Source organism: Bubalus bubalis, chromosome 10, assembly GCF_019923935.1.
Source record: "Bubalus bubalis isolate 160015118507 breed Murrah chromosome 10, NDDB_SH_1, whole genome shotgun sequence".
In the NCBI taxonomy this organism is placed as follows: Eukaryota; Metazoa; Chordata; class Mammalia; order Artiodactyla; family Bovidae; genus Bubalus; species Bubalus bubalis.
The window spans coordinates 34,857,299-34,884,743 of NC_059166.1; the positions used below are offsets into that span (position 1 = coordinate 34,857,299).

General features: G+C 38.1%; 1 protein-coding gene and 1 non-coding gene across 4 annotated transcripts in view; both read right to left on the reverse strand.

Moving 5' to 3' along the window:
- AKAP7 (A-kinase anchoring protein 7) overlaps positions 1 to 22,368 on the reverse strand; it is a 125,416-nt gene extending 103,048 nt beyond the window's left edge. For 2 of the 3 annotated variants that reach the window (XM_006046296.4, XM_025294531.3), the window contains exons 1-3: positions 21,940 to 22,237; positions 14,563 to 14,691; positions 7,484 to 7,623 (exon numbers count right to left, since the gene is read on the reverse strand). In XM_006046296.4, the coding sequence (XP_006046358.4) occupies positions 7,484 to 7,623; positions 14,563 to 14,691; positions 21,940 to 22,186 (516 nt within the window). In that variant the 5' untranslated portion in view covers positions 22,187 to 22,237. The other variant, XM_044924225.2, reaches the window with a different exon arrangement.
- Positions 22,369 to 27,059: 4,691 nt separating this feature from the next.
- TRNAE-UUC lies at positions 27,060 to 27,131 on the reverse strand. The gene has a single exon. It is a non-coding gene; the product is annotated as a tRNA-Glu (tRNA).
- Positions 27,132 to 27,445: the final 314 nt, after the last annotated feature.

Consider the following 27,445-nt stretch of genomic DNA (forward strand, 5'->3'; position numbering starts at 1 on the left):
GTGCTAAGTCACTTCAGTTGTGTCCAATTCTTTGCAGCACTAGGGACTACAGCATGCCAGGCTCCTCTGTCCATGGGATTCTCCAAGTAAGAATACTGGAGAGGGCTGCCATTCCTTTCTCCAGGGAATCTTCCTGCCCGAGGGATCAAACCTGTGTCTCTTACATCTCCTGCACTGGCAGGTAGGTTCTTTACCACTAGCACCACCTGGGAAGCCCAGAGACAATATTAGCCAACTTCTAAATGGAAAACAGCTTGAATATAAACTAGCAAACCAAGCGATCCCCAGAGAAAAGAGTGCACATAGAAGCCTGAAGGCAGCAGGATTAGAGAGAAAACGACAAGAGAGGAGACTGGCAATAGCAGCAGAACCCCAAAAAGACAGCAGAGATAAGAAAGAGCTGAATCACGAGCGTTCCCATACAGACAAGCTGTTTCATACTGAACAATCTTTCCATTATCTGCAGACTGTGACTGGGCAAATCATGAGGTGCTGGCCTGGGATCTGACTTCCCACAGATCTTTACAATAAATCCTCTTCACCCAAATAACCTCAGCATTTCTCTATTCCTTGCAACCTGGAGAACAGTAACACGGGAAACAGTGTTTTCCTGGTGGGACGATACGAAATAACACCTAAGATTTCCCAAGGTACGATGTCACTTCCGAGACACCCAACAAAAGAATATTGATAGCCTGGTAGTTAAAATGCTCCTAATAATAATACACAAAGGTCTTACAGTCAAGAGTTTCCTCTACCTCTACATCAATCAAATTAATGATGTCCCCGAGGACATATTTCTTTCTCTCTGTGTCTCACCACAGTTCTTGGTAATACAAATAAACACAACGTTGAAACAACAACGGTCCCCTTCTTGTGTGGTCACTAGGTTTCAGGCACTAGAGTAAGCATTTTACATCTATTAGTTCACTAAGCCTCCCACCAATCCTGTGAAGTAGGTATTGGTATTGTCTCCATTAAAATAAATTGAAACACAGAAGATTTAAAAAAAAAACTTTTCAAGATCTTAATACTACCCACTCTTGGGCTTCACTGGTGGCTCAGCTGGTAAAGAATAAGCCTGCAATGTGGGAGATCTGGGTTTGATCCCTGGGTTGGGAAGATCCCCCAGAGAAGGGAACGGCTACCCACTCCAGTATTCTAGCCTGGAGAATTCTACGGACTGTATAGTCCATGGGATCGCAAAGAGTCAGACATGACTGAGTGACTTTCACTTTCAACAGCCACTTTCAATACCCAAAATAGCACAGGAACTTGAGAAAAAGATAAATTACAATAGATGAGAAAAGATGAAGGAAATATCTGGAGGAAAAGATCCAGGAGTGAGAAGGAAGAAGAGGAAAACTGGCCAGAGAATTGTGGAAGAAAAGGTACGAGGAATGTGTTTTTGAGAGGAGACAAGGATAGGGGCAACATGAGCGTATTGACTCAAGTCATGAAACATCAAGGGAAAAAAGACATTTAAAGGAGATTTTGAGGAAGTCTTACTGGATCCTGTGTAATAGAACACATGTGTGTGTGTCAGTCACTTAGTCGTGTCCTACTCTTTACATCCCCATAGACTACAGCCCATGAAGCTCCTCTCTCCATGGGATTCTCAAGGCAAGAATACTGGAGTGAGTTGCCATTTCCTTCTCCAGGGGATCTTCCTGACCCAGGGATCGAACCTGGGTCTCCTGGATTTGAAGGCAGATTCTTTACCATCTGAGCTATAGGGAAATCCCAGTAGAACACATGGGCTCAAAAAAGCCTTTGGCGTAAGCCCACACTACTCTTCGAGGATTTTACAGGTGAACTTTTGAGAGATTTTCCCAGGTGCAGTGAAGTCCTAGACTGGTTTACAGGAATACTGAAGCAGCTGAAGAAGATCCATGTTCATGTGGGAAGAACTTAGCCCAGTGCTGAGTAAAAATCGTGCATGCTCTAGAATGTCAGACTCAGAACAGTATAACTGCATCTTCAAATATTAGCTGGCACAAAATGGTAATTCTGGCTTAAATAATCATGAAAAAGTGGTTCAGGATGAGAAGTTTTTAATACAAAGTGAAGCAAATTAAGGGTGCTAGACTTGTATCAGAAATCCTGGATTTTAATAACAGGTCAGCCACAGGTGTAACCCCACAGACATCACCTAGTCTCACTGAGTCTTGGTTTCTTTTCAATTGTAAAGCACTGCCAAAGTTACAATGGCACCCCACTCCAGCACTCTTGCCTGGCAAATCCCATGGATGGAGGAGCCTGGTGGGCTGCAGTCCATGGGGTCTCGAAGAGTCGGACATGACTGAGTGACTTCACTTTCATTTTTCACTTTCATGCATTGGAGAAGGAAATGGCAACCCACTCCAGTGTTCTTGTCTGGAGAATCCCAGGGACGGGGGAGCCTGGTGGGCTGCCGTCTATGGGGTCACACAGAGTCGGACACGACTGAAGTGACTTAGTAGCAGCAGCCAAAGTTACAGGGATGTGTTAAAGGTCAACACACAAGCTACAGGAAGGCAGACAAGCTTAAGGAAAGCACTTCACCACATCTGCCTAATATAAGGTCTGCAACACTGCCAGTATTATCAAAATCAGGGGTTCTCTACCCCAGGGGACATCTGTCAATGCCTAGAGACATTTTCATTGTCACACCTGGGGTCTGCCATTGCACTTAGTGGGTAGAGTATCTGCATTTTCATAAAAATTTAGTCTTTATTCTAAGCTCAAATACTAATTATATATAAATTCAGGACAATGCTCAAAAATTTCCATCCATTTGTATATTCAGCATTTTAGTGCAATGTCCTATTATTTAGTGCAAAAGAGTTATAGACCATTCACATCTTTGAATTATCCAGTAGCTTATAAAACTGCAAATTAAAATTCATAAAACTTTTGAAGACTATTTCTCTGAAGTCACACAGTACTTAAAATGCAAAATTAACCTCAACCTATGAAAATTCTAAAAGACAACCTAATCAAGTAATGTATATCTAACTGTGATTTGATGCCTCAGATTAATTTCTATATTCCTTGATATCATCTTTAAAAAAATTTAATGCTTTTTATTCTTAATTACATTCTTAAAAGATAAAAAGAAAAAAGGAAACTACTTCAGAGTCTTCTCTGTATGCCATTTTTAAAAGTACCAATGTCATTAAAGGCCAAAGGAAACTAATTTTTATAGCCACTGTTTAAAATTCTACAAAGCCATTGAAGCTTATCTGTTATCATAATCCCCAGCCACTGGCAGTATTGAACAATGCACATTTTTTAAGCCTAACATTACAGAGCCATATTTAAATAGGATATTGAAAGAAACTTTAAAAAATAAAAGCTTATTAAAATCTTAAATATTTCATCCACTGAGTAATTTTCTTTGTATTTAGAGAATAAAAACAGACATGCAACTGCTAAACCTCACCATGAAGCCATATTCCACATGCCTAAAAATAAAAGCAATAAGAAATTTCATTTTTTTATGTTAAGCTTTCTAGTTGATTCAAAGCATAACTGAGCCCAAAGAAAATGCCTTCAAGTCAGTATTTGAGGGAGAGTGGTTATAGTCTAGCACACAGAAGGACAGTGTCCTTTACCTCATCTTTTGACATTATTTTTGGATTTTTTCCTAAGCTGTTAACATACATCATTCCTAAATTTGCTACCTCATTAAGGTTTAACAGAATTATCACATCAGTTTGCTACCTAACATCTCTTCAAAGACGAATATAGTCATTTTTCTTGCTTGTCTACAGGATGAAAAAAACTTGAAAATTTGATGATAAAGCGGTTAAGTAGAGTAAAAGTAAAAAATCATCTGAAGATAGGAGAAGTTTCTATATCTACCAAGTGTTTAACATGCATGATGACATCATGTACTTTCACAATTGCATTTCCCAGAAAGGAACAGAATGCATAAATGATATTTCATCTTTTCATAAGACCAGTAATTTTCACATTACAAAATGAAATACAAAATTAAACGTAACAAATGCCTTTTAAAACTCCTAAAGAGTATCATATTTTTCCATTGGTATAGAACTGTCATCTTACAAAAAAATTAATGCATTCTTAATTTCAATTAGCTTCCTTTGCATTTTTAAATACTGACTTATATTATTACCTCTGATAAGAAAGTATATAAAACCAATACATGAGCAAATCCACCCAGAAATAATAATTAAGCAATTCTAGTCAGTTAAGAAATATTTAGGATTCACTAAAATACCATTCAATTTCTCCTCATTTTTAATTTTAAATTAATGTATAATTGTAGGTAATGGAGAAACGCATTCTCATATACATGCAATTAGGATATTTTTATGCATTCTAATTCATTTTCCAAATCTACTTCTTAAAAATACGAAAATCATAACCTTCCAAAACTAAAGCATTCCAAATGTCTACTAATGTGTTTAAAAATCAAAGACCCATGTAAGTCTGAATCCTTTTTCCTTTAAAACTAGATGCCAACAAGTAGAGGCAAAAGTAGAGCGGCTCATTGTCAATGTGCTAGCTTCCAAAAGCTTGTTTGCAGGTCACTTAATTGGAACTTGGAATACAGTCTCCCATTGAAACAATGTTATAAATGCTGCTCCTTTTCCCAGGACTCCCCACAAAAGCCCATAAGCAGTTTCAAAAGAAAATTAACATTAGATACTTTCAAACAAACAAACAAAAAAGGTGCTCATACAGAAGGTATAAAAAGGATCTTCCTCATCTTGTCCTAGTCCCTAATCCTCCTCCCTATATAGGCATTAAGCTTTGTTACCCACAAATCAGTCTCTTGAGAGAGAAACATTAAATTCTTTGGTTTCCAGGTTATTTGAAACTTGTGTGCCCACTATTACAAGTCATGGACCTCCTGGAAAACAAACTATCACTGAACCTATATTACAGAAAACCAGCATGTGTCACACTGTATCTATTATTTGTAAATTTGTTCTGGTTGAAATTTGGTATGCCAGAAACATCTTCTGCCCTGAAATGACAGTATTTTGTGTGTGTGTACCTCTATTCCTGCCAAACTCTGTTCTAGGTACTGGGAAGGAGCTGTAAAACTGTGAGGAGGACTAACAAGTGTCAGATTTCAAGGATGACAATGGTGGGGATGGGGGGGAGGTGACCTAGTCAGGGTGCTCATGAGTGGGAGAAGTTTGGGCTGAGATTTTGGCATTAACAAAACCAAAAGGAAAGAAAAGAAAACTAGCCAGAGAAAGCTTTCCCACAGGCAGGCAGAACTGGCAAGTTCAAACAAGGTCAGAGGGGCTGAGATGGAGAAGGTCAAACCATATAGAACCTTCTAGAATATGGTAAAGCCTTTGTCTTTATCAATGGGAAGATACTGAAGTGCATAAGGATGAAGGTGATGTGTCCAAATTTGGGTTTAGAAAATAATCATTATCACCTTCATTTTACACCTCAAGACACTGAAACTACAAAAATTAGGTAATGTGACCAACATCCACAGTGGCATTTGTGATCCAGCTGGTATCTGAGCAAGGTTGGTCAGGCTCCAAAGCCTGTACTATACCCACTTTCTACAGAACCTGCCAGCAGCAAAGAGGCAGAAACAAAGGTTACACTGACTTACAGGGTAAAAACAAAGGGTTGCAGATGGTTTTCTATCATCTCCTCCTCCCATCTTTGTGAGCAATCTAAGTGTCAGAAGAAAAGAACCTCTCCACCCTCTTTCCCCTCAGTACCCTTCCCCACCCGCCTTATCCTAGCACATCACCCCACCAGTCTTCACTGGAGGAGGTGGGAAGCGGGCCCAGCGCTGCGGGGGCTGGGGCAGGCTGGAGGGAATGCAGAGCTGCTGCTCCAACCAGGGGAACCAAGAATAGCTATTTAGAGAAGAGCTCACCTAACTTCTACACACACAGACTCTGGAGTGGAACAAAGTCTAAGCAAGAAACCAAAATAAGGAAACTGGCATCTCTTCCAATCACAAAAAATGTGGGGATGTCACTAGGCCTGTTTCACGTGCAGTTTCCTCAGGACCTAACCCGTTCTCCCATAATGCCCGTAGGTACGCATGATTCTAAATCTCAAAGAAAACCTGTCTGAATAACTTACAAGTATTTTAATATTTGTCAAAAACATTAAATTTGCCATTGGCTAAACACTTAAGGGCTATTTTACAGTTAACCTACCACTACATACCAGTAAAATCAAACTTTGATTCTTAACTGTCTCAAACTCTAAAATTCTGTATTGCTAGGTAATTCCACTTATCTTTCTATGTATCTTTTCTTCCCAAGTGAACTATACCTCACAAACTAGAAGTTTCCTGGAATGCCCCAACAGAATTTGTTCTAAAGAGATAAAGTATATTTATTTCTTTGATTTCAATTTTGTTTGCTTTGATTTTTAAAAATTCATTAGCATTCTGTAGAAACTTTCTAGTTAAATAAAGGGAGAAACAACCTGAAAATATGCCCAGTTAAGAGATCAGAGTCCACAATCAAACAAGAATTCAGATCTAGCTCTGAAGATACAAAACGGCCAAGTATACAAACAGTCAGACTTCCAAATGAGGCGTTCTTTCCTAAGGCGTTACAATTCCTATCTCACTGCTCTAAAAGGCTTAGGTACTACAGTTTTCTGTCTCAGTCATGTGAGGGTACCTTACTGTGGGACAATTGGCTGGTTTCATTTCCTATTATTGATGCCACATTAAATTTTCAGACTTTTAATAGATTTCTACCAAGTTTATTATACACCATTAAGTTGGTACAACAATGAGTAATTTTTGAAAAAACTATATTGCAATAATTATTACCATAAACTGGACTGCTGCTAAGTCGCTTCAGTCGTGTCCGACTCTGTGCGACCCCAGAGATGGCAGCCCACCAGGCTCCCCCGTCCCTGGGACTCTCCAGGCAAGAACACTGGAGTGGGTTGCCATTTCCTCCTCCAATGCATGAAAGTGAAAAGTGAAAGGGAACTCGCTCAGTCGTGTCGGACTCTTAGCGACCCCATGAACTGCAGCCTACCAGGCTCCTCCATCCATGGGATTTTCCAGGCAAGAGTACTGGAGTCGGATGCCATTGCCTTCTCTGATAAACTGGACTAAGCAGCAAAAAATCCCAGTTTACCTTCCCAACAGAGATTTCAGAATCTTTTTTTTTTTTTTACCAGCTCTCTGCTTCTGAAACATTCTTCCATTATGATGAACAAAACTTTAGAAAGAACCTTGACATGCCATCTGGCAACATTTTTTTAAGTGGCTTTTGTAAAACTGTCATTTAACTATGATTGCTTAAATAATATTTTCCAAAATTATTGTTTAAATATATTCTATAGTCCCTGTATTTTATATTCCCTATGTGTGTGTGTATACTCCATATTTTCTGCCCAGTTAAAATGCCACCGAAGACTCTTAAAAGCTGAAAGTAACAGGGCTTACACGCATTTAGTGCACCTTAAATATAATTTAGAATAAAATTTAGTAAAAATACTTAAAAAAAAAAAACAGCACCTCTTTGTTGGTGATTGGAATGGATAGGAAATAGTTGGGTTGATAATCTTTTCGCTTTTTTTTCCTCTTCTTTATTTGCTCTTTATTGTTGCATTCATTTTCTTTACTTCTCTCCAAATTTACTTTAGGAACATCAGTGACTAGAGAAAAAAATTCAAACAATAATATGTCTAATGCAGTTAAACAAAGATAATATAATCAGTTAAAAAAAAAAAAGCACTATACAACTAGTAATCATTCATAATTGTCATTTTCAAATCTAAAATAGGAATTGACAAATTCTTCTGTAAAAGACTTCATAATAAATATTTTACGCCTCGCAGATCATACAGTCTTAACTACCCAAATCAGCTGTAGACAAAACACAGCTGAATGGGTACAAATGTTTTCCAATAAAACTTTATTTACAAAGCAGATAGTTAGATCTGGCCCATGAGCCATGGTGCACTAACCTCTGATCTGAAGTATAACTAACAACCATTCTCTTCCCCTTGCCACAATTTTCATGATGCTAGGAAAAATCATTGCTTCTCCATCCTGTAATATGTATATTCCTAACTTTTACAACAAAATCACTTGCAGCGGTGCCACTGAAAGTTCAATTTCTGGCTAATGTCACACTACAAACAATTAGCAAAAACTGAGAGGATGCTTTATAAACTTTCAGAGCAAGTAGGCAAAGTAATTTTGTTTGTTAAATTCTGGCTTCTGTTTTGCAGATCTTTTTCTTTAATTTTTTTTCTAATAATTAATGTTTTATTATATATTTCACAAAAGTATCAGCCAGCAACAAATAAGAAACTAAAGGAAAAAAAATAGTCCTTAACCACACCTAACTTGAGAAACACCACGCTTTTTTAAAGTCATCTTCAAACGACATTTCTAACAACCAACAATTCTTATTATGAAACTATACTCCTAGAAATAATTTTCAAATCAGTGTGAAATGCTTTTTTTTTTTCTTTAACAGATTCTATCAGGGGCTTCCACATGCATGGAAAACTACCATTAATTTATATTTCAGGTTGTGTCTTCTTGAACAGTAGAGTACCTCATAGGGACTTTGTAAACTGCAAATATATATCTTCTGAGGTATAATTTTGCAGAGGAGGAGGAAGTACTTTGCCTTAGATTCAGTCTTATGAAGTTGGTCTCATCTTTGAGATCAGCTTAACAAACCATAGTGACCAAGAGCACAAGATCTGTGCATATCTAACTAAACTCCTTATTTTACATACAATGAACAAAAGAGAAAAAAAAGTTTTAAAAACAGCTCAGTGTCACAGAGTCAAACCTGGTATCCAGACCTTTCAAAGCTCTCCTTCTAGCGTAATTTCCACTGGAACAAATTGCTTCCCTCTTGTGGTTCTAGATAAGTAGTTACTACTATGAACAAAATCAAAGAGCAGAAGAAACTGTCCTTATTCTGTTTTTCTTTGAAAATTAATAGTAAATAATTTTGAATGAATGTTGCAAATAATATTTTAATGTGAATTTCTAAGAAAAATAGTAGAAATGTTTAAAATTTAAAAATTAAGCATTTGTGGGGACATGCTTTCTTTCTAGGATCAACATATGTGTGAACCCTAGAAGAAGACGTAGAAGACAGGTCAATTAAGAACTAGGTGATCTGGGTAATAAGTCTGACTGTATTGTTACAGGTTAAGACAGAATTAACTGGTCTGTTTGTGCAACTATTTCTCTATTACATTTCTCAACAACTAGCATAATGATTAATATGGTTAAAATGACGTACCTTCACAGAGAATACAAATTTGAAATATAAATTAGCTTCTTTTATACATGTGAGCTTGTCAGAACTTTTATAAGTTCACAGCACTCTCATCCACATTGTCTTGTGTGTGTATGCTCAGTCACGTCCAACTCTTTGCAGCCGCATGGACCGAAGCCTCCCAGGCTCCTCTGTCCGTGAGATTTTCCAAGCAAGAATACCATTTCCTCCTCTGGGGGATCTTCCCAACCCAGGAATCAAACCTGTGTCCCATGTCTCCTGCATTGGCAGGCAGATTCTTTACCACTAGCACCACCTGTCAAGTATGAGCAGTATCTGAATTGCCTCATGTGATGCCCCTGGGTTTTATTTCCATGCAGCTTTTTTCATTTGGAAAATCAAATATGTTGAGCTGCTTGTAATTTCAGATACATATAAGAAACAGTCCTTACTTTGTAGTAACATGAACTAAACAAACTAACTTTAAACAGAAGCCACAATATAATATGCTAATGAAGTACCACATATTTTAAATCTACTTCTAAATACATTCCAAGCCCACCTCCATCTGTTGTTAGTAAACTGGTACTCAGGAAAAGGAAACCAATTTTAATATAATTTGTGATCTAGAATAATAGAGCCAACTGCTAATTACCTCTGTACTAATTAAGATATTTTATATTGAAACTGGGCTTCCGAGGTGATGAAATTTGGTAAAGAATCTGCCTACCAATGCAGGAGACACAAGAGATGCAGAAATTAAATAAAGAACGGTGGCCAAACTAATAATCCAGTTGATGTTATAACCTTTAGTTCATCTCAAAATTAACACAGTAGAAAGAGAATCCAGAACCTATAGTCTATCTTTTCTTTTTTCAAACTGCAAGCCATTAGTGGGTTATGAAATCACCAGAGAAGATAATTTTTATAAGTACTTTTCAATAACCAGAATGGACAGATTGGAATGGAAAGGAAGCAAAACAAAATCACAGAATGGTAAACAGCACACTGCTTCCGGTATACGTAAGTACTACTTTGTGAAATTTCAGTTTTTTACATATATATGTATACTGGATGGCACTGCAAAATCTATTGCAAAATCTATTTCTTACTTTGAACATAAGACATAGTTTTGCTGTATTTTACTCAATATAAACAGTACTAAGCAGAGGAACAGACCACTGAAGTCTTCAGTATTTTAAGTGGTTTTATAGCTTACCTGTTTAAAACTAGAGTCCTCCTGTCTGTAACTACTTATTTTTGCCATTTCAAATGTTTCATAAGTCCATTTTGCAGATATTCAGAGAAGGAAAATCATAATCTCTGAAGGTAATAGTTACAATTTATAATAGTTCTAACAATTCCAGTATCATGAGAATGATACACCTGAAAGCCCCCAGTTCAGAATACAACCTCTTGGTAAAAATAAAGAAGTACAATGTTTTTCTAAATTCCCTTAGCTTCCTTTTATCAATAACTATTAAGCTTTCCTTTGAACTGGATTATCTAAATTTTTTCTTTTGTTAGACATCACAGACAGAGTAAAGTTTAAAATAATCTGGTGTGAGCTGGACAAATAAAGGGGGGAAATAATCCCGTATTTATTGTTATAGTACAGTTTAATTTACACTTGTAAGTAGTATGCTTGTGTTTTTCTATTTCAGTGAGTCCTGCTAATTTATGGTCAACTTGCTAGACACTTGTTTGCATATCTTCTATGCCTTTCATTAGCAGGTTTATTTGTATGGCCAGGGTATAAAATCCCTTTTTTCCTTACTGAACTTCATTTTATTTATAACTTTTAAATCATAATCTAAGTTCTAAAATACAATTTACTATTATCTTTTTATTTTCCTTAGGTCGGGAAGATCCCCTGGAACAGGGAATGATCACTCCAGTATTCTTGAGAACTCCATGGACAGAGATACCTGGTGGGCTATAGTCCATGGGGTCACAAAGAGTCGGACACAACTGAGTGACTAACACTTTTATTTAATTCATACGAAAAGACAATGAGCAAAGTATTCGAGTAACATCAAGTTTACAATAAAAACATTAAAGATCAATGACAATAGAAGCAAAATGTAGAAAGCTTTGGCCATGTGCCCTGAATCTTTCTCTGGATTATTTAGAGTAACTTTTACTGTTCAGCAGAAAAAAAAGTATTAGTTGTAATAAAGCTTGTAAACCCATCCCATAAATTTAATTTATTATACTTGTTAATTTCCATAATGATTTCAGTAGCCATTTTAATGTGCTCTAATGAATCTGGTCTTGTTGACAAAGGCTGTAACTCATCCATGCATTTACTTTTTTTACCTAAAGCACCATGTGTGTCATTTTAATGTAAATTATCTAATTTTCTTAAAGGCTTTTTAATTCTCTCAAAAAACTACAAGGAAACGAATTATGAGAGAAATTAATGTAATGTAGCCCATCTGTTATTGTTGGTTGACTGTTTTTATACTTGCTGTTAGCCAAAACAATGAGTGAATTCAATTTTGCTTTTATATTCTTTTTCTTGTTTTCTTGCTACGTAAGCCATCAAATTTCCGAAGTAACCATTCTTAAAATCTAAGTATACAACATAGACTATTACCTTCTATATTTCATAGAATTACTCTGAATAAGGAGAAGGAAATGGCAACCCACTCCAGTACTCTTGCCTGGAAAATCCCATGGACAGAGGAGCCTGACGGGCCATGGTCCATGGGGTCGCAGAGAGTCAGACACGACTGGAGTGACTAAGCACTCTGAATAATCTTTAGCAAATTACTAAAACTTTCTAATTTTCTGTGAGAATTAAGCAAAGAAATGTAAAGCATTTAGTGATGGGCTAGAAGCACTCAATGGTATTATTATAAAATACTGCTTTCAAGGGACACATTCTTACTTATTTTGGCAAAATATTTTGGTAAGATTAAATTAATAAAAACTTATGGAGACAAGTCCTTTGCCACACACAATTGGAAGGACTTTACATTATTAATAAGTTAGTTGAATCCTGTCAACAATCTTATGAGATAGCTACCATTTTATACCAATTTTTGAGATAGTGAAAGTGAGCCCAGACACTGGCTCAAAGCACACAACAGGAAAGTGTAGGAGTAAATTCTGTCCCTTGACAGTCTGACTCCACAGCCCTCACTTGTAACCGCCTCAGTTTAACACTATTAGTAATATCTTGATGGATAACATCAAAAAAAAAATGAGTTTCTCTACCTCCCTGTTTACTGAATCGATGAAGCACACATCTTTAAAATCAAGTTTCTAACCACAATTCAAAATTTTAATCATATTTTTTCATGAAAAGAATCAAGAGTTCATAAAATTTGAAGATTAGAAAAAGGAATAAAGAAAAGAAAATTGTTCAGAAACCTACTATCTTAACACAATCACTAGGAATTTTGGTGACAGATCACCTAAAGTATTTACACAATTGTAAACTAACATTACATATGTTTCCCCCCTGATTTTTTACTTTGCATTTTACATAGGAAATATTCCCTATGTTTTCAGAAATATTTTCATAATATGCAATTCTATACTATGTGGGCTTCCCTGGTGGCCCCAGTGGTGAAGAGCCCACCTGCCAATGCAGCAGGCCATGGGTAAGAACCACAGGTTCTATCCCTGGGTTGGGAAGATCTCCTGAAGAAGGGCACGGGAATCCATTCCAGTATTCTTGCCTGGAGAATCCCATGGACAGAGCAGCCTGGGGGGCTACAGTCCATACGGTTGCAAAGAGTTGCACACAACTGAAGTGACTTAGAAATGTTCCCCATTACATAGTTTCTAGAAATATTTGCATAATATATAATTCAATACTATGTAACCTAAAGGCACTGGTATAGCTTATTCAGCCACAGTCTAATGGACATTTGGGTTTTCTGGCAATACTTTTACTACTTAAAAACATTGTGACACATGTTTATAAATAAAACTTCGTCCCACAAGTAAGACTATGTCCTTACATTAGGAATTCCATGAGTGACTCCACCCCATGTATGAACATTGCTTCAGTTCAGTTCAGTTCAGTCGCTCAGTCGTGTCTGACTCTTTGCGACCCCATGAATCGCAGCACGCCAGGCCTCCCTGTCCATCACCAACTCCCGGAGTTCACTCAGACTCACATCCATCGAGTCAGTGATGCCATCCAGCCATCTCATCCTCTGTCGTCCCTTTCTTAAGATCCCAATAAACCCCATTCTAAAAGGACTACTACAACAATACTCTGTCAGAAGCCACAAAGAAATAACCTAAAATCACAGAGTATTATTTTTGAATGATATTCCCAATCTGATAAGTTACAATCATATTTTAATGTGCATCCTTTGATATTTATGAAGTTGAATAATTTTCCATATATTTATTTACTAACTGAGCTTTATCTTTTACATCCTTTGCCAGGCACCAATCATTTTTTCTTATTTGGGATAAATATTTGCCTCAAGTCCTTTAATAATACAATTCGGAATAAACATTACAGACTTCTCCAATAAATTACAGAGAAATACAGGACACAATTTACACTTTTTTAAAAACTGACAATTTACACTTTTTTAAAAACCGACTCAAGACTATCACTTACTAGACCAAATACTAAGATTCAATCTTTATTTGACATACATTTTCCTGTTAAAATTTTTTTTCAAGTAAATGAGGTTTTAATCAATCCTTTAAAATACTTAAGATCTGAAGTATTTTTAATATACAACTTAATAGTATTAGCTAATGAGTACATAATAACATGGTGATTTCCAGTATCTCCAAAATCTGCAATAATTACAAAGCTGGACTTAGAATTCGGTGAGGTAAAATAAGGATTATGATCATTTCAGTGAGGAGAACCGAATGCCCCATTTAGGAAAGACCTATGACTGAAAGAAAGAAAACTCACTGAACGACTCTGTTTTGAACCTTGATTTAAGTTAAGGTTAACTTAACCTTATTATTTAACTTAACCTTAGTTCATAGTTAAGGATTACGATCATCTTGAGAGTTGTTACTGTTGTTGTTTAGTCACTAAATCGTGTTCATCTCTTTGGCAACCCCACAGACTGTAGCCCACCAGACTCCTCTGTCCATGGGATTTTCCAGGCAAGATTACTGAAGTGGGTTGCCATTTACTTCTCCAGGGGATCTTCCTGACCCAGGGATTGAATTCACATCTCCTGCATTGGCAGGTGGATTCTTTACTATGGAGCCAAACAATTATTAATTAACAACCCAAACTCAAAAGCATAACAATACTAAAGGTAAAATAATTTATTAAGAAAAAATATATATATCACTAAATTTACTGTTCAATGCTTCTAAACACATATTTATTTAATAAAGTACTTACTTTCACTATCATCTTTAATATCTATGGTAGCAAATGGCAAATCCACCAGAAAATCCATGGTGTTGGCTTCAAATTCTTCTGACATTTCTTGTTTGCTTGATACACTTTCACATTCATTGGAATTCACCCCTATAACATCACAAAAAGAAAACTGTATTATTTTATTTTTTAATTCATATCCTAAGCTAAAGCAACTCAACTAACTGAACTCAATATAAATTAACATCTGTTAAGAAATGGTAAAATTAGTATTCAAATATACTGTAAGCTACTTATTTAGTTATACCATATTCTACATTTCCATAAATCCATTTTTATGTTAAACAGCTTTAATAATTTCCTGAAGCACAGTACTCAACTCAGGGTTAAAGCTGAGTTAATCAACAAACCTCAAGATCCTTTATAAGACACATTTTCTTAACTCCAAAACTACATTTTTCAAATAACTTTTGAACACAAGCCAACAAGATTTTGGCAATCTCTTCCATGTTTATTTGTTAACAACATCAATTATGTGTTCTCATCTGTACAAGCTCTGACTTCTATTCTTCCTTCAGAAAAGATTAAAAATTTTTTTCATTCCATTATTATATTAACATGGGAAATTCAAACATTAAAATTCACACATTAAAAATACATAGCTCTAAATATGCTTTTCTAGAAATTCAATGGTTAAAAGCAAAAAGATCTTATAGTTTCCCTGACAGTTCTTCCAAAGACATGTACTAATACTAGAGTGACATTTCACACTTGGTCCTTGTTTTTTTGTTTTCTTATTATGGGTAGAACAATTATATGCCTCAGGAGGAGGTTAAGGGGAAAAGGGTGTCTGTTTAAACTGATAAAGTCAATTGCTAAACTTATCAGTTGGTGATCTCCCCATACCATTATCCTCCATGCTTTTAGACACAAATATTGTTTGCACCAGAACTGAACAAAATCCTGGGATACTTACATAATTTTTATTCTATATATTGACTAACAATTAATTTACCGTTGAAAATATTAAAGAAGTCATTTATTTCATTCTGTTATAATCCTCTATTTTCATATATCAGACCTTTAAAAACACACTCCATTAAGAATATGGCTTACAATACACAAGATAATAAATATACATCATAAGTTATAGTTAACATAAGCCAAATAAACTAAATTTTTATTGTAATTTCAGTAACCTTTAATACTATTTACAGACACACATCCTACATACAGGCACACACACATACCTATTTTGTAGATAAAAGCAAAAAACGACAGCTAAAACCTTTTTATTGCTGATTTTTTTTATATCAACTAGTCATGTTCAACACCAAAATCAAAAAAATTAATAGTACACTCTTAATAATGCTATTTATTTATATTACAGTTCAACGTTATTAAGCTTGAGTGCCTGGCATGCAGGTGTTCAACAAGTGTTAGTTTACCATGAATCTATTCACAGCTATCGAAATATGTGAGAACAAGTAAATGTTTCCTTTCTATTTTTACACTTGTGTTGAAAAATACACAGCTTATATTTAAATAAAAGTTTTAATAAATCAATACATATCTATATTTGGGGCAAATGCACCTACATAGAAAAGATCATCACTGATCACTTAGCTTACACAACATTATAAATAAAATGTTTAAAAGATTTTAAAATTTTTTAATAAATAAATAAAATTCTTGAATGCAATGGTATGTCAAAATCAACAAGAGTCTAGAACTTGAAACACAAAATTTTTTCTATTAAATTACCAAATAGCTGAAAACATTTTTGTAGATATGAATTATTAACAGGCTTTCCTGGTGGCTCAGACTTGGTAAAGAATCTGCCCATATTGTGGGAGACCTAGGTTCGATCCCTAAGTTGGGAAGATTCCCTAGAGAAGGAAATGTCAACCAACTCCAGTATTCTTGCCTGGGAAATCCCATACACAGAGGAGCCTGGTGGCCTACAGTCCATGGTGTTGCATGAATTATTAACTCAGAAATAAGAGAATACCACTTCCAAGTAACTCTTGGAACTCCATGTTCTACCGTCATCCTATAGAACAATGTTTCTCAACAGGGCTCAAATCTGAAACACTTCCTCCAGTTCTCTAAGCTCCAGTGTTTTGGCAAAGGCCGGCAGACATGAATTCAACACATCCACATCCAGCCCCATCACTTCATGGCAAATAGAAGGGGAAAAATGGAAACAGTGACAGACTTTATTTTCTTGAGCTCCAAAATCACTGTGGAAGGGGACTGCAGCCATGAAATTCGAAGACGATTGCTCCTTGGAAGGAAAGCTATGACAAACCTAGAGAGATAACACTTTGTCAGCAAAAGACCCTATAGTCAAGGTTATGATTTTTCCAGTAATCGCATACGGATGTGAAGAGTTGGACTATTAAGAAGGCTGAGTGCCAAAGAATTGCTGCTTTTGAACTGTGGTACTGGAGAAGACTCTTAAGAGTCCCTTGGACAGCAAGGAGATCCAACCAGTCCATGCTAAAGGAAATCAACCCTGAATATTCATTGGAAGGACTGATGCTAAAGCTGAAGCTCCAATACTTTGACACCTGATGCCAAAGTATTATGCATTATTAAGAGTGTACTATTAATTTTTTTGATTTTGGTGTTGAACATGACTAGTTGATATAAAAAAAAATCAGCAATAAAAGGTTTTAGCTGTCGTTTTTTGCTTTTATCTACAAAATAGGTATGTGTGTGTGCCTGTGTGTAGGGTGTGTGTTTGTAAATAGTATTAAAGGTTACTGAAATTACAATAAAAATTTAGTTTATTTGGCTTATGTTAACTATAACTTATGATGAATATTTATTATCTTGTGTATTGTAAGCCATATTCTTAATGGAGTATGTTTTTAAAGGTCTGTATATGAAAATAGAGGATTATAACAGAATGAAATAAATGACTTCTTTAATATCTTCAATGGTAAAGAGCCAACTCACTGGAAAAGACCCTGATGCTGAGAAAGATTGAAGGCAGGAAGAGAAGGGGGTGACAAAGGATGAGATGTTTGGATGGCATCACTGACTCAACGAACATGAGTTTGAACAAACTCCAGGAGACAGTTGAAAGACAGGGAAGCCTGGCGTGCTGCAGTCCATGGAGTAGCAAAGAGTCAGACACACCCAAGCAAGCCACTGTACAACAATCATAACATTTTCTTTTACAGAAGTACAAATTTTTGTTTTGGAAAAATTGCCTTAAAATAACCAACCTTTGGACTTCCCTGGTGGTACAGTTATGGGTAAGAATCTGCCTGCCAATGCAGGGGGCATGGAGTTGATCCCTGATCCAGGAAAATTCCTCACGCCTCAAGGCAACTAAACTCAACTCATGTGCCACAAGCACAATGCCCCTGCACCAGGACCATTGAGCTGGAGCTCTAGAACCTGCTAGCAGCAACTACCAAGCCTGTACTCTCTAGGACCTGTGAGCCACAACTACTGAGCCTGTGAGCCATAACTAATGAAGCCCAGGTGCCTACAGCCTGTGCTAAACAAAAAGAGAAGCTACTGCAATGAGAAGCCTGTGTACCGCAAGGAAGAGTAGCCCCAGCTCTCTGCAACTAGATAAGTCTGCGTGCAACAAGAGATCCAGCATAGCCAGAAATAAATAAATAAAATCATAACCAACCTTGAAATAAAGGACTTAAACTATAAATTGATCATTGTGAGTATTTAACATTTGGTTTAACTACTGTTAAAATTCTTTTGTACAAATCCAAGTAAGAGTAATGTTGCTAAGTGAATTAATACTGTAAAGATAAGGTGAGGGGGACTTCCCTGCAGTTCAGTGGCCAAGACTCTGAGATGCCAATGTAGGGGTAAGGGTTCAATCCCTAGTATGGCAGCTAGGACCCCACAAGCTGAATGGCATGGCCAAAAACAAAAGAGGTAAAACTGGTTAACAACTACTAGCAGTAACAACAATATCTAACATTTGAGCAAGTGTCTATGCCAGGCACTGCTGGAAGCACTTTACAGAAGATGGTAACTCCCTTAACCATGTTATAAGGGTAATATTAAACTCTTTTCACAGACTAGCCAATTAAGCAACTTGCCTCAGGTTACAGGTCTTGGGTCTAGAATTTGAATCCAGTTACTCAACCACCAAAACCTGCTAGCAACAGCACTGCTGGAAAGTTCACATACACAGTTTATATTATAATATACACAGTTCATATAATATAATACACCCAGATATCTGCCTGGTATCTGTTCTGGTTAAGAAGAGCATTTTCATTTTAAAGAGCGGATATAAGAATGCATATGCACTTGTACTGTGTGTACAATTATATACAAAAAAGCTGACATAGTTGTACTCAATACATTTCTGCTATTCAAATGTTTCAAATAGAATCATTACTTTTATAAGAAAACAATTAATGCATATGCTTCAGTTCAATTCAGTTGCTCAGTCGTGTCCCACTCTTTGCGACCCCATGAATCGCAGCACGCCAGGCTTCCCTGTCCATTACCAACTCCCGGAGTTCACTCAGACTCACGTCCATCGAGTCAGTGATGCCATCCAGCCATCTCATCCTCTGTCGACCCCTTCTCCTCTTGCCCCCAATCCCTCCCAGCATCAGAGTCTTTTCCAATGAGTCAACTCTTCGCATGAGGTGGCCCAAGTATTGGAGTTTCAGCTTTAGCATCATTCCTTCCAAAGAACACCCAGGGCTGATCTCCTTTAGAATGGACTGGTTGGATCTCCTTGCAGTCCAAGGGACTCTCAAGAGTCTTCTCCAACACCACAGTTCAAAACTATCAATTCTTCGGCGCTTAGCTTTCTTCACAGTCCAACTCTCACATCTATACATGACTACTGGAAAAACCATAGCCTTGACTAGATGGACCTTTGTTGGCAAAGTAATGTCTCTGCTTTTGAATATGCTCTCTAGGTTGGTCATAACTTTCCTTCCAAGAGTAAGCATCTTTTAATTTCATGGCTGCAGTCACCATCTGCAGCAATTTTGGAGCCCCAAAAAATAAAGTCTGACACTGTTTCCCCATCTATTTCCCATGAAGGGATGGGACCAGATGCCATGATCTTCATTTTCTGAATGTTGAGCTTTAAGCCTACTTTTTCACTCTCCTCTTTTACTTTCATCTAGAGGCTCTTTAGTTCCTCTTCACTTTCTGCCATAAGGGTGGTGTCATCTGCATATCTGAGGTTATTGATATTTCTCCCGGCAATCTTGATTCCAGCTTGTGCTTCTTCCAGCCCAACGTTTCTCATGATGTACTCTGCATAAAAGTTAAATAAGCAGGGTGACAATATACAGCCTTGACGTACTCTTTTTCCTATTCAGAACCAGTCTGTTGTTCCATGTCCGGTTCTAACTGTTGCTTCCTGACCTGCATATAGGTTTCTCAAGAGGCAGGTCAGGTGGTGTGGTATTCCCATCTCTTTCAGAATTTTCCACAGTTTATTGTGATCCACACAGTCAAAGGCTTCGGCATAGTCAATAAAGCAGAAAAACAGATGTTTTTCTGGAACTCTCTTGCTTTTTTGATGATCCAGCGGATGTTGGCATATGTTTAAAATACATTATAAAATTGTACAAGAAGTATACAGTAATATTCAAATACATGTGTACTTCCACAAATGACTTCATCAAAGACAGACCAACAGAAGAAAAAAAGAATAGTCTGCCCTTCCTCACACAAATTGTAAGTTTCCTATCTGGATAACAAAGCACAACTTTATTAAGCAAAATTCTCTTCTACTCACTCTACTAGGTAGGTATATTCCCCAAGAAGGTATATCCAATATTCCTGCCTGGGAAATCCCATGGACAGAAGGAGCCTGTTGGGCTATACAGTCCATGGGGTCACAAAACAGTTGACAGGGCTTAGCAACTAAACAATAGATATATAGTTGGTATAGTTCCCAAGAATCAGTGGAAAGGGTCAGTTCCATCATCCATGCCAGTTCTGGCCTAGCTACTAAAAATAGAAACATCTTACAGCTGGAGAAATGTTGACGGCTCTCAACAAGTCACTTGACCTCCATGCTTTGGTTTCCACATCATGAAAAAAGGAACAAAAGTACAACCCAAATTACTAGCCAGAAATGGAAAAAGTAAGCTAATAATATCTGAAACGCAATGTAAAAAGGCATTAAACTCCACAAACATCTTAAAAGTATGCTACCTGCATTCTCAATTCCAAGGCCACACACTGAGGAACTGGGGTGGGAAACCCTTCTCTTTGACACTGACAAGTTTCCCTTTATAACTGCATCTCAAAAATTCCCATCCTGAGCATTGACCTCCCAAGGTCTTCATCATTTTATTCCCTCAACAACTGTAAACATATTTACACTAGTTAACGGTTATTATATAACATTTTAAGATTTCCATGCTCTTTATATCTATGCGGTGGCTCAGACGCTAAAGCGTCTGCCTACAATGCGGGAGACCTGGGTTCAAATCCTGGGTCGGAAAGATCTCCTGGAAAAGGAAATGGCAACCCACTCCAGTATTCTTGCCTGGAGAATCCCATGGACAGAGGAGCCTGGTAGGCTACAGTCCATGGAGTCGCAGAGTCGGACAGGACTGAGCGACTTCACTTTCACTTTCATTTTCATGTGTTCATATTTCAAAAATCTCACATGAAAAAACTTGAAAGTCTCTCAGTTGTGTCCCACTCTTTGCGACCCCGTGGACTGTAGCCCACCAGGCTCCTCCGTCCGTGGGATTCTCCAGGCAAGAATACTGGAGTGGGTTGACATTTCCTTCACAGAAGAGCACCTTTTCTCTAATTGGCTTGTCTGTGCCTTTCACCAAAAGCCCAACCCCTAACTCGCTCTACCCACCAACTTCAGTTCACAGTAAATGCGGCCATGAACTGGAAACTCATTCTGAGCCCTACTGCAGATCTGGCGCCAGTTTAGAAAGGTCACTTCCACACCGAGAATAAAATCCTACGAGGAAAACCTAAGTGCGGTGATTCAAGCCTTTGTTTGTGATAAAGTATAAAAACGGAGCTTTTTCTAGATTTTGCTGATACACAAACACCGTCAGAGGGTATGTGTCGGCAAGAAGTTTCTAAAAGGTTAGAAGATCATCGGGAAAGAAAAGTGAAACTTAGAATGGGTTCACACTCCCGGCCTCCCGTCGCACCAACAGTGCGTGCACTAACAACAACACTCGCTGACAGGCAGCACTGATCATACCCGGTGGTACCGGGTTCCCTGAGGCTACACCGAATTCTGCGCAGGGCGGGGAGAGGAGCCCCAGGGCAAGGCGGGCGTGGGATCGCGCTCCAAGCGCTGGGGGCGCAGGCGGGGCGGCAAGGCCGGGCCCTCCCGGCGGCCGAGCCGAGCCCACGCCCCCAAACTCCAGTCGCCCCACACCGCCCGCCCGAGCTCACCAGCTCCGGGGAGCTCCATGCAGGCGGCGTTGGAGGGCGACGGGTCTCTGCAGGCGACGACGGCCGGGCGCTGCGACCAAGGGCTAAGGGCGAGGAGGGGGCGGAGGCGGGGCCGAGGACTGGCGGGCAGCGCGCGGGGGCGGGGCAAAGGGCGGTGGTAGCGGCTGGCGCCCGGGGCTCGGGCCGCGGCGACCAGACCTGCAGAGGCGCCGAGCCCCCACAGCCGCAGTCCTCGAAGTAGCTGCATGCCCAGGCCGGGCGCCCAGAACGAACGGAAAGAGCCGAGCCGATGCACCCTCAGTACCCGGATTCTTGCGAGCGACGCAGGCCAATTGCGGGGAGGGCGGGGGCCTCCTCTCTGCGCGGCGACGCTCCGCCCCCGACCCCGCCTCCGCCCTCGACCCCGCCTCCGCTCCCGGGAGGGGCCCTCTGCGGTCTTTGGCCGGGCAGAATTATCTCCAGTAGTGCTGCCGTTCCCATCCCAGGCTTCCAGGGGTGAGATTGGTCGCTGACTGAAAGCATTCCCTGATTGGAGTCTCCTGAGGATCCATGTTTTTAGTTTTGCAAAGAGTTTTCAAAACATAGAATTCTGATTACAGAATATTTGAGAAGAGGGAGATATATACAGGAAGGACACCTTGCTTTACAGGGGGAAAAAAAAAAGCCAAATTGTGGCAATCTCAAAGTTTTAACAGTGGTTTCATGCCTAGAAATTAAATGGAAAACAGCTACTTGTATTTGCAGATTGAAGCAATAATATGAGTAAAATGGAAAGAAAAGTACTTGGTTGTTTGTTTTTTTTTCAGACTTTCAGCTTTAGATCAGAATTTTACTGGAGTTTTCTTTTAAGTGCAAAGAAACCTTGCAGTAAGAAAATCAGGTGTGTCTCTCAACAAATTAATGTAGCCTATTTTACGAGAGACAACACTTATCTTGAATACATCCTTAAATGGAGATGAAGCAAGGACCTCAGTCATAATAGTTGACATTAAAACCGTACACAAAAAGTCATAAACCTCATTATCCTGGTCGCAAAATAATTCTAGCAAATTGGATATTTGGTTTGCACGCCCATGCCCATAGTAATTATGAACTGATTCCGCTAAAGTCTGCTCTGTTCTGAGGGTGTGCAGGTGAATAGACAAGTCTTTTTCTCAAGGAGTTGGTCATCTAATAGCTGAGAATTAAACATGCTGCTGCTGCTGCTAAGTCGCTTCAGTCATGTCCGACTCTGTGCGACCCCATAGACAGCAGCCCACCAGGCTGCCCCGTCCCTGGGATTCTCCAGGCAAGAACACTGGAATGGGTTGCCATTTCCTTCTCCAATGCATGAAAGTGAAAAGTGAAAATGAAGTCGTTCAGTCGTGTCCGACTCTTAGCGACCCCATGGGCTGCAGCCTACCAGGCTCCTCCGTCCATGAGATTTTCCAGGCAAGAGTAGTGGAGTGGGTTGCCATTGCCTTCTCTGGAATTAAACACGAGTAATTGCAATAAGCAACAAACTAAAAGCTGCAAAAAAAGAAATCCACAGTCAACAGTTGAATGGGCTTAAAATATGCCACTTTAGCATTAAGATTATTTTTGGAGGCAACCAAGAAACATGCTGAAGAACTGTCTGCCCTTCCCTTTCTGCCTAATACCGGAGCATCAATTTTACTGTGTGAAACGGACATAAATTTCCACTTGTAAAGGCAGTCCTAAGCACTGGATTGCTAGGCAGCTCCCCTTGAAGGCACAAACTGTTTTAGTGTTTGATTTCCCAAGGGCATAGAGGTTATTCAATGAATAGTTGTTGAATGAATGAATAAAATTTTATAACCATCAGATCTGTGCACCTATTTGTTAAAAAAAAAAAAAAAGCAACACACCCAAATGAATTTCAAAAAAAAAAGACAGTATCATGGGTAATCTTAATGTCATAAAGCTTCACCAGCCTGAGGCTAAAAATCAGTTGCTATTAACAGTAATATCTAAATCTGGATAGTTGAATTAACATATTTGCTCAAGCCAGAACTGCAGCCCTTAGTGAAATCCCTCCAGAATACATCTAGTGTTCTACACTGTGCCTAACATCACTAGTGAATCTTCCAGGCTGCCACCCATGCCCAAGCTTCATCTCAGTGATCCAGTCTTCTTTCCAGAAGTCCTCTGTCCTCACCCAAGACCAGCTGATTGGTAGTTCACTTGGTCATGGTGGATCCTCTCTGTCCTCAAGGTGACAGTCTCTTGCAAATGAACAGACCAATTCATCCTCCATGTGCTATGCTGCGTAGTAGATAGGGCACAGTGACTGATATCAGGAGGATGATTTGGACCTCTGAGAGTTACAGAATTCATTGAGATAGCATGTTCCTTTTGTTAAAAACAAAACAACAAGCCCAGAATGGAGTTGCTTATATTAAGCCCCATATTACCAGAGATTTAGAGTTTCTGCTCTCCCAGAAATGGAATATTAAACCAGTCAATTAGGAACTGTCTGATCAGCACTAGCTAGGTAATCTGCCTGATAAATCCCTCCCATCCCCTAAAGGAAAGCAACCTTGCAATTTGTGATTGTTGTTTAGTCACTAAGTCGTGTCCAACCCTTTTGTGACACCATGGACTATATCTCACCAGGCTCCTTGGTCCATGGGATTTCCCAGGTAAGAATACTGGAGTGGGTTGCCATTTCCTTCTCCAGGGGATCAAACTCACATCTCTTGCATTGGCAGGCAGATTCTTTATCACTGAGCCATCAGGGAAGCCCAGCTTTGCAATAACCAACTCAGTTTTTTGTGTAGTATAACTTTCTTGTTCACACTCCTTCTACCTATAAAAACCTTTCATTTTGTACCATTCCTTGGAGCTCCTTTCTAACTGCTAGATTAGTTGTTGCTAGATTTGAATCAATTTTTGCTCAAAAAACTCAAAATGTGTAATATGCCTCAGTTTATCTTTAAACAGTTCACATACACCTCTTTTTCTCCCCCAGATAACAGTGTACACTGTCAAGATAACTAGATTGGAAGGGTTCCAGTTCAAACTGCCATACTTTTCCTGTACCTGCACCCACCTCTGACCTCTGACCTTCAAGACCTGCTGTTAAATTGGCATATTTGTTCTGCAAGTCTTCTTCTGTATGGTGAGTTTTCTCTTTAGTTCCCTCATTCTCTTTTGTGATACTGAAACAGGACAGAAGAGGGTAGGCAACCTTTAAAAGAATGGCATAGCCCAAGGACATATAAACTGATTAAAACCAAATAGGTCCAAGATGGTGGACAAGTTGACTTCCACTAGACCTTGGGCCACCGTTCTCCTTGCTTGGCCCTTCAATAAATCTTTCCCTGCTTTAACTCTCATGTTTTGGTTTGTTTGGCCTCACTCTGCATCTGGCACATGAACTTGCATTTGGTAACAGGAGAATAAAGTCATGCAGTTCTACAGAAAAATGAAAGTGAAGTCACTCGGTCATGTCCAACTCTTCATGACCCTACGGACTGCAGCCCACCAGCCTCCTCCGTCCATGTGATTTTCCAGGCAAGAATACTGAAATGGGTTGCCATTTCCTTCTCCAGGGAATCTTCCTGACCCAGGGATAGAACCCAGGTCTCCCACATTGCAGGCAGATTGTTTACCACCTGCGCCACCCAATAGAAAGTCAACTGAGACGTTTGATGACCCACAGTGACTCCGGAGGACATATGCTTAACAATAAAACATGTATGCTTTTCAACTAATGCTTGAGTATATAATTTAAGAAATCATTGTTTAGTACATTAAAAAATAATAAAGGGGAAGGGGTGGGAGATAGGAGGGAGGATCAAGAGAGAGGGCATATATGTAAACCTATGGCTGATACATGTTGATGTATGCCAGAAACCAACACAATATTGTAAAGCAATTATCCTTCAGTTTAAAATAAATAAATTTTTTTAAAATAATAATAAAGGGGCAAAGGGAGGCCATGTTTATTACATTAAAAAAAAAAAGAAATCACTACCCCTATTTCATAAGGGCTTCCTAGGTGGTGCTAAGGGTAAAGAACAAGCCTGCAAATGCAGGAGACATAAGAAACAGGGGTTTGATCCTTGGATTGGGAAAATCCTCTGGAGAAGGAAATGGCAACCCACTCCAGGATTTTTGCTTGGAGAATCCCATGAACAGAAGAGCCTGGCAGATTACAGTCCATAAGATCACAAAGAGTAAGACACGGCTGAAGTGACTTAGCATCCCTATTTCATAATAGTTTTATTTCAGTAGCCAAATACAGTTAAAGGATCTGATAATATTAAATATCAGGATGAACATTTTAAATTATTTTAAATATTTCTGACTTCAAATTTCTAATTCATGTAAATAAATTTTACTGTTTTATGCAATTTTTCAGTTCAGAAAAGCTCATGGAATAACTAAAATTATCTATAATACATCAACCAGAAGTCTATCTCTCTAAATACATATATGCATACACACACCACTATAGTATATATTTATAAAAATAGAATTATATTGTATATTGCTTTGTAGCCTGCTTTGTTTTTTGCAACATATTATGATGAATATTTCATGTCATTAAATTCTATATTTTCAATGACTGCATATTGAATCTTTATATAAATGTACCCAATGTATTTGATCAATTGCCTATTGATTATCATTGTTCAGCTTCATTTAAACACATTTCAGTTTTTTCATTACTAAAAATAGCTCTATGATAAAACTTTATTCTATAAATCTTTGTATATATATATATTTTTTTAATATTTCCTTAAAATAAATTCCCAGAAAGAGACTTGATAGGTAAAAGATTATAAATCATTGTAAGGCTTTTGAAATATATATTGCCAAATTATCCACCAATTTTCATGCTTACAAGCAGTTTATGAAATTCTAATTCTCTCATCATTTTTCATTTGAAAGGTATAAAGGCTTGTTATTTTAACTTGAATTTTGTTCATTGTAAATGAATTTGGATATTGTTTTATGTATTTAATAACCATTTGCATGTCTTTTATAAAAAAGAGTTTTGCTTATTTTTCTTCCAGGTTGTTTATCTTTTTCGACTATATCATAAAAACCTGGGTATTTATTAATGATTTTCTTTTTTTTTTGGCCATGCTGTGTGGCTTGCATGATCCTAATTCCCTGACCAAGGATTGAACCTGGGCCCCAGCAGTGAAACTGCCAAGTCCTAACCACTGGACCATCAGGGAATTCCCTGTTTATTAAAGATTCTTTTAATGATTTTAAAGCCTTTGTCATATATATTGAAAACCTTTTCTCTAATTGGTCATTTGCATTTTAATTTGTGTACAGTATTTTTTAGCATGGAGAATTTGAAAGTTTGCATATAGTCTTATGTATTAATTTTCCTTAGTGATTATATTTCTCTGCTGTAACAATTAAAAATATTTTCCTTTCTCGGGACTATTTATGGAGACTGCTCCATCTTTATTTCTTTAATATTTCACTCTTTATGAATCTGGAACGTATGTTATTTATTCCATAGGTACTTTTTTCCCTCCAA